General features: G+C 42.8%; 2 protein-coding genes across 2 annotated transcripts in view; both read left to right on the plus strand.

Moving 5' to 3' along the window:
* The window catches only part of abcd1 (ATP-binding cassette, sub-family D (ALD), member 1), a 41,968-nt gene extending 37,100 nt beyond the window's left edge, over positions 1-4,868 (plus strand). The window contains exon 17 of the mRNA XM_079273572.1: positions 4,012-4,868. Coding sequence (XP_079129698.1) covers positions 4,012-4,233 — 222 coding nt within the window. The 3' untranslated portion in view covers positions 4,234-4,868. The remainder of the gene's footprint in view (positions 1-4,011) is intronic.
* Positions 116-3,982, plus strand: LOC306780992 (uncharacterized protein). Its single transcript, XM_079273577.1, has 2 exons — positions 116-1,449; positions 2,215-3,982. Exons 1-2 carry the CDS (start codon positions 1,206-1,208, stop codon positions 2,556-2,558), a joined length of 588 nt encoding a protein of 195 aa, XP_079129703.1. The 5' UTR covers positions 116-1,205; the 3' UTR covers positions 2,559-3,982.
* Positions 4,869-7,720: the final 2,852 nt, after the last annotated feature.

The raw sequence follows: 7,720 nt of genomic DNA on the forward strand, positions 1-7,720 counted from the left end.
AACTCTGGAAGTGAAGGGAATTCTCATCCTTACAACCGGACAGATGTTGCCGTTGACGGGGAGAAAACGGGTCACAGAAGTTATCCGTTCTCTCCTTCAGGATCCAAACGAACAGACCGTCTGTCGATGGTCCAGCGACGTTAGGACCTGTTCTTACGTTCTCTTAACAACAACGTCGTGCCTCCTTTCAGCCACTCGAGGCAGACGGGATGGCGCTGAGCTGGAGGTGGCGCTGGTTTTTATACAGGGTTCGTACGGTCATGAAAAACCTGGAAAAGTCATGGAATTTTAAAATGGTCATTTCCAGGCCTGGATAAGTCATGGAAAAAAATGTAATCCCAAAAGTTTTGGAAAAGTCATGGAATTTTTTTATATTCATATGTTCATGTCGTACATTTACGCTGAGTTTGAAATAATTAATATGCTTTTAAAAGAAAGATATAAACAGGCATACGCTCTGAAACTCGCAGTGCGAATTATTCGCGCTGCCAGTGAACGCACCTTAACAGGTGACATGCCGACCGCTTCCCTGAGCTACTGCGATAGCAACATTAGCTCGGTTCGCAAACGGTCGGTATTATTCACTCTGCCGGGGAAGTGTCGATTGAAAAATGCTTGGCTACACATGGACAAATACAAGACATGGGTTACACCCGACAAAGACCCGGGACGAGCCAAATGCAGGTTGTGTGGAGGCAAAACCGTCGATCTTTCTAACATGGGGGGGAGCCGACATCAGAGCGCTGTAGCTAGCGAAGCTACAGCGACCCCCATCGCCGGCTTTCTAACCACAGCGAGGGCAACTGCGACGCCGAGCAGCACGTCTCTCGCTTCGGCGAACAAGCAGGCGGCGATTACAGATGGCTCTGAGTTCATGGGCCATTCAACTGCCCTTGATGTCGTTGGGAAATGACCAGCCTGCTGTCAGAGATTGGAGTTAACAACCTCATCCAAATCTCTATGGATGGCCCGACTGTGAACTGGAAAGTGTTTGAAATACTTCAGAAGAGTGCGCAAAAGCAGGTAGGAAAGTCGCTTGTCAACATTGGTTGGTGTGAGTTGCATATACTCCACTACGCATTCAGAGATGGTGCAAATCTACAGGTTGGGAAGTTGAACACGCACTCTCCAGCATTTACTGGCTGTTCCACGACTGCCCTGCTCGTCACGAAGATTTTGTGACGGCAACTGGTTGCAGCACCAACATGCCGGAACGAGGAATGCTGCTCTGGCCGCACGTAAAAGCCGACATTGAGATGGTAGGAAAAGGTGAACTACCCAATCCAAAGACAAAGTCCTTTGAGGCTCTGAAGGACTGCTGTGCAGATCCTCTCTTCACCGTGAAAGTGGAATCTTCAATAGCGTTGCAAGAGAAGTCGCTCACCGCTTACCAAGCAGACAACGCCATGCTTCCCTTCCTCAGTGAGGACATGTTCAGACTGATAAAAGGTAAGCAGCAACATATTTTGAAGGCGTACATGTTCATATTTGTTTTAAGCATATTGCAATAAAACAACATTCTATTTTGGCTTTTAAATATGTCTTGTAACATTTTAACTATTTAAATTAGTCTTGGAGTAATATGTTGGATACATGTAACAGGTTAGAACACTGCCATATAACTTGATGATACAACTTTGTAGAGCATTTGACCAACTTTAAAACTTTCTCTGTACTGTATGTAGCGTGCACAGAATGATGTCACAGAGACTCAAACTGGTGCTACACATTTAATGAAAATGTTCGGCACAGACACTGCACTGTGTGGATCGCCAGTCGCAACGCTGACACGTACTGCCGATCCACTGGATCTACTGCCTAAAATGTAGCTGGTGATAAATAACGCTGTATCACAAATCTTAACTTCAATGAACACTTCCTCCTCACAAACACATAGGAAGCAAAATAAACTCTCAACTTATATTAGACCCAATAAATGACTGTAGCTACATACTGAACGACACATAACTTATTGTGCCACATGCACCTAATGACCCTCCCTCTTCTCGTGTAATGAGGGTTCATTCTAGTTGACCTGCATCTAGAAAATGAATTTATGAATTGGGTACTATTCACTTGTTTAGCGTGTCTGATCAAATAGTGTATCACACTCACACATTACCTATTAGTTTTTGAATTTGTTAATTAAGAGTGATCAAGATGAAAATGTGAAATATTTGAAATGAATTATTATTTTCATGTCAATATTTGCAGGGCTCATGGGGCGATTTCTGAAGGAAAACCCCTTGAGGGATGCCACCTCCACACTGAAGCTCCTCCATGTTGCTCTTCAGGACAGCAGTCTGCATGAAGACGCTTCCAAGATTGACATTGGATTTGCAGCAGAAACCACCCGAAACAAACTCAAGTCTTCCAAGAAGATTTCAGAGCGGCAGATGCTGGAGATCAAGATGGACTGTAAGAAACTCTTGATCACCCTGACTGAGAAGCTGATGAAGAAAGGTCCAGCGCATCACCAACTGGTGAGAAGCATGCAGTGCTTTGTCCAAGGAGCTGTGCGTGCCTCAAATGAGAAGAATGGTGCACACACTTGTTGAGGCCAAACATGTAGAGGAGTCAGTGTGTGATGACATCCTCTGAGAGTTCAGTGAGTTTTGTGACTCAGCTGCTCTTCAGGCCAACTTCAGGGAGTTTGACCCCAAGACAACAGAGTGGATACCCTCCTGTATGAGACAATGGGGTCGAAACCAGCATTTTCAGAGTGTGGGATGTGGTGAAGGTAGTGCTTGTCCTGTCGCATGGACAGGCCAGTGTTGAGCGTGGATTCTCAATCAACAAAGAAATGCTTGTAGAGAATCAGAAGGAGGAGTCCCTGGTGGCTCAGAGGCTCATCGTCGACCATGTCAGGTCTGTTGGGGGTCTAAACAACGTACAGATCACCAAAGAGCTGTTGTTTTCAGCTGCCACCGCCAGGCAGAAGTACCATGGGTACTTGGATGAAGAAAAGAGAAAGAAGGAGAGGCAAGGCATGGACCTAAAGAGAAAGGCCATCACAGATGAGCTGGATGACTTAAAAAAGAAGAGGGCAAGAATGGAGACGGATATTAGCGCACTCGAGAGATCAGCGGATGAATATGCTGAGAAAGCAGAAGCTACAAACCAACTGACCTTCATCACCAAATCTAACGGCTTCCGCCGAACTGCAAAAGAGAAGAAGGCATCTCTGCCGGAGATTGAAAAGCAGATAGATGCGGAGCTTGAAGAAATGAAACGCTAAGCTGGCACTACAGTTCAGTTGAGTTCCCGTGGACAGTAAAGTGCAAACTTCTTCTTTCATTACAACTTGTTCAGGTTGTCACGAGCTATTCTCTCTTACGAGCCTCTCAAGGGACAAGTCTGAGTGTGTGTCAGTCAAACACACAAAAAAGCTCTTGTTATGTGAATGTTTTATAAACCTGTTTAAATGTGAAATTGTTTTTGATGATTTATGTTTGAAGAGTTAGTTGCCAACTCGTTTTGTTAAAATTTGCACCAAAAGGGAACGCAATGTGTGCACGAGCTGGATGCTACTGAATGCCTGTCAGTCTATAAATGTTGTTATTCTAATCAAACTATTGTCTCTCATTCACTTGTGTCATTTAAGGTGTGCTTTAGAATTATCATTGTTAGTTTAAATACTACATTTTCTCACTTTTTCATGTATACACCAAGATTTCACAAATTGTTTGGTCATGGAAATGCATTGAAATGCATTGAAATGCATTGAAATGCATTGAAATGCATTGAAATGCATTGGTCCAAATGTGTATGAACCCTGTTTACAGGTTCTGTGACGTCAGACCGTAGAACACGGAATCCTTGTTAGTCTGTGGCTCTCGTCCAATGAGATCTCAGAGTTGAGTTTGGAACAAAATGCAGACGTAGGTGGGACTTAACGTCTGACGGGGTCTCGTGTGAACTGAACTCCCATCAGGCTGTTCACCATCTCCTCTGTGTTCACACCACATGGTGGAGTCCCAGCACTTTGTTTACATGTGTTTCCTGTTTCAGGACGAAAAACAACGTCTGGAGAATCAGCTCTCCGGGATTCCCAAGATGCAACAGAGACTCACTGAACTGTGTGTCCTGCTGGGGGAGAGGGAGGATGGGAGGGAGGAGGAGAGAGAGAGAGGAGGAGGAGGAGGAGGAGAAGCAGCACCACAGAAGAAGAGGAGTCTCTCCTCAGGTGAACTGGTCTGTGATGGTTCTCCTTTTGACCAGAATAATCGTTAAATAGATAAATAACGATGAATGTAATCACATACTGATCAAGAAATATCATTCTGTTTTCACCTGGAATCACACGACTGCATCCAAAGACCACAACTGATTGATTTAAGGGCCGAGCGTGGCTGACTGGGTTAAGAGGGTTGTCTGGTCAAATGCAGAGACAAATTTCCCCCTTACCGGGATAAATATAGTCATAAAATAAAAATAAACAATGTCATTTAAAAAAAAGTATACGGTTTCAATATTTTCACTTTGTTTGAAGTTAAACAATTTGAAGTATTTAACGTTTACAGTGAAGCAGATGGAGGTAGAATGATGCTACACATTAGGACTATTACTATAATACTGACACCACATAATAGTTATGTGTTTTATGTGCAGGTTAATTCAAACGTGATCAATGATCATCAGTGAATCAATGACTCCGCAGCTGTGATTGGCTGAGAACACAGGTGACCTACACTCAGCTCTGTACCTGAACGCATCCTGTGTGATGAACATTATCATGTTTCCATGGTCACATGACTCAGGTTCACTTGTGCCAATTAAATATTTTATGTATCTCGGGATGTTTATATCGATGATGATGACTTTATTCAGTCACAATGAAAACCTCGATTTGTCCAGTGCTTTTCAAAATAAAGTTATCATGAAGGAACAGAAAACTAATGACTTGGAGTTTTGTGTTTTATAAATATTAATATTTATGATGAATTCAATTTATTTGGTTTCGCCCAAAATAACAAATTCTCCTTTACAATCTGTACACATATGACATCCTCTGACCTTACACCCTCACATCGGGACCCTATCAGGATGAAGTGTGATGTCATGTTTACAGAATGAACAACATGACAGAGTTCCAACACATTCAATGTATAATATTGATAGAAATATGATGACTGCTAGCCCTAACTATAAACCTGAGTCAGCCCTAACTATAAACCTGAACCAGCCCTAACTATAAACCTGAGTCAGCCCTAACTATAAACCTGAACCAGCCCTAACTATAAACCTGAACCAGCCCTAACTATAAACCTGAGTCAGCCCTAACTATAAACCTGAACCAGCCCTAACTATAAACCTGAACCAGCCCTAACTATAAACCTGAACCAGCCCTAACTATAAACCTGAACCAGCCCTAACTATAAACCTGAGTCAGCCCTAACTATAAACCTGAACCAGCACTAACTATAAACCTGAGTCAGCCCTAACTATAAACCTGAACCAGCCCTAACTATAAACCTGAGTCAGTCCTAACTATAAACCTGAACCAGTCCTAACTATAAACCTGAACCAGTCCTAACTATAAACCTGAACCAGCCCTAACTATAAACCTGAGTCAGCCCTAACTATAAACCTGAACCAGCCCTAACTATAAACCTGAGTCAGTCCTAACTATAAACCTGAACCAGTCCTAACTATAAACCTGAACCAGTCCTAACTATAAACCTGAACCAGCCCTAACTATAAACCTGAACCAGCCCTAACTATAAACCTGAACCAGTCCTAACTATAAACATGAGTCAGTCCTAACTATAAACCTGAACCAGCCCTAACTATAAACCTGAGTCAGTCCTAACTATAAACCTGAACCAGCCCTAACTATAAACCTGAGTCAGCCCTAACTATAAACCTGAGTCAGCCCTAACTATAAACCTGAACTAGCCCTAACTATAAACCTGAACCAGCTCCAACTATGAACCTGAACCAGCCCTAACTATAAACCTGAACCAGCCCTCACTATAAACCTGAACCAGTCCTAACTATAAACCTGAACCAGCCCTAACTATAAACCTGAGTCAGTCCTAACTATAAACCTGAACCAGCCCTAACTATAAACCTGAACCAGCCCTAACTATAAACCTGAGTCAGCCCTAACTATAAACCTGAACCAGCCCTAACTATAAACCTGAACCAGCCCTAACTATAAACCTGAGTCAGTCCTAACTATAAACCTGAACCAGCCCTAACTATAAACCTGAACCAGCCCTTACTATAAACCTGAACCAGCCCTAACTATAAACCTGAACCAGTCCTAACTATAAACCTGAACCAGCCCTAACTATAAACCTGAGTCAGTCCTAACTATAAACCTGAACCAGCCCTAACTATAAACCTGAACCAGCCCTAACTATAAACCTGAGTCAGCCCTAACTATAAACCTGAACCAGCCCTAACTATAAACCTGAGTCAGTCCTAACTATAAACCTGAACCAGCCATAACTATAAACCTGAACCAGCCCTAACTATGAACCTGAGTCAGTCCTAACTATAAACCTGAACCAGCCCTAACTATAAACCTGAACCAGCCCTTACTATAAACCTGAACCAGCCCTAACTACAAACCTGAACCAGTCCTAACTATAAACCTGAACCAGCCCTAACTATAAACCTGAGTCAGTCCTAACTATAAACCTGAACCAGCCCTAACTATAAACCTGAACCAGCCCTAACTATAAACCTGAGTCAGCCCTAACTATAAACCTGAACCAGCCCTAACTATAAACCTGAGTCAGCCCTAACTATAAACCTGAACCAGTCCTAACTATAAACCTGAGTCAGTCCTAACTATAAACCTGAACCAGCCCTAACTATAAACCTGAGTCAGTCCTAACTATAAACCTGAACCAGTCCTAACTATAAACCTGAACCAGCCCTAACTATAAACCTGAACCAGTCCTAACTATAAACCTGAACCAGCCCTAACTATAAACCTGAACCAGCCCTAACTATAAACCTGAACCAGTCCTAACTATAAACATGAGTCAGTCCTAACTATAAACCTGAACCAGCCCTAACTATAAACCTGAACCAGCCCTAACTATAAACCTGAACCAGCCCTAACTATAAACCTGAACCAGCCCTAACTATAAACCTGAACCAGCCCTAACTATAAACCTGAACCAGCTCCAACTATAAACCTGAACCAGTCCTAACTATAAACCTGAACCAGTCCTGACTATGAACCTGAACCAGTCCTGACTATAAACCTGAACCAGTCCTAACTATAAACCTGAACCAGTCCTAACTATAAACCTGAACCAGTCCTGACTATGAACCTGAACCAGTCCTGACTATAAACCTGAACCAGCCCTAACTATAAACCTGAACCAGCCCTAACTATGAACCTGAACCAGTCCTGACTATAAACCTGAACCAGACCTAACTATAAACCTGAACCAGTCCTGACTATAAACCTGAACCAGACCTAACTATAAACCTGAACCAGTCCTGACTATAAACCTGAACCAGCCCTAACTATAAACCTGAACCAGCCCTAACTATAAACCTGAACCAGCCCTAACTATAAACATGATCCAGCCCTAACTATAAACCTGAACCAGCCCTAACTATAAACCTGAACCAGCCCTAACTATAAACATGATCCAGTCCTAACTATAAACATGATCCAGTCCTAACTATAAACCTGATCCAGTCCTAACTATAAACCTGAACCAGCCCTAACTATAAACCTGAACCAGCCCTA

The sequence above is a fragment of the Melanostigma gelatinosum genome, assembly GCF_949748355.1.
Source record: "Melanostigma gelatinosum genome assembly, chromosome: 8".
Lineage (NCBI taxonomy): Eukaryota > Metazoa > Chordata > Actinopteri > Perciformes > Zoarcidae > Melanostigma > Melanostigma gelatinosum.

Coding starts and splice junctions, on each gene's coding strand:
- LOC306780992 (XM_079273577.1), top strand. CDS start 1,206: ATGCCGGAACGAGGAATGCTGCTCTGGCCGCACGTAAAAGCCGACATT. Junction 1,450..2,214: donor CATGTTCAGACTGATAAAAG/GTAAGCAGCAAC, acceptor CAATATTTGCAG/GGCTCATGGGGCGATTTCTG.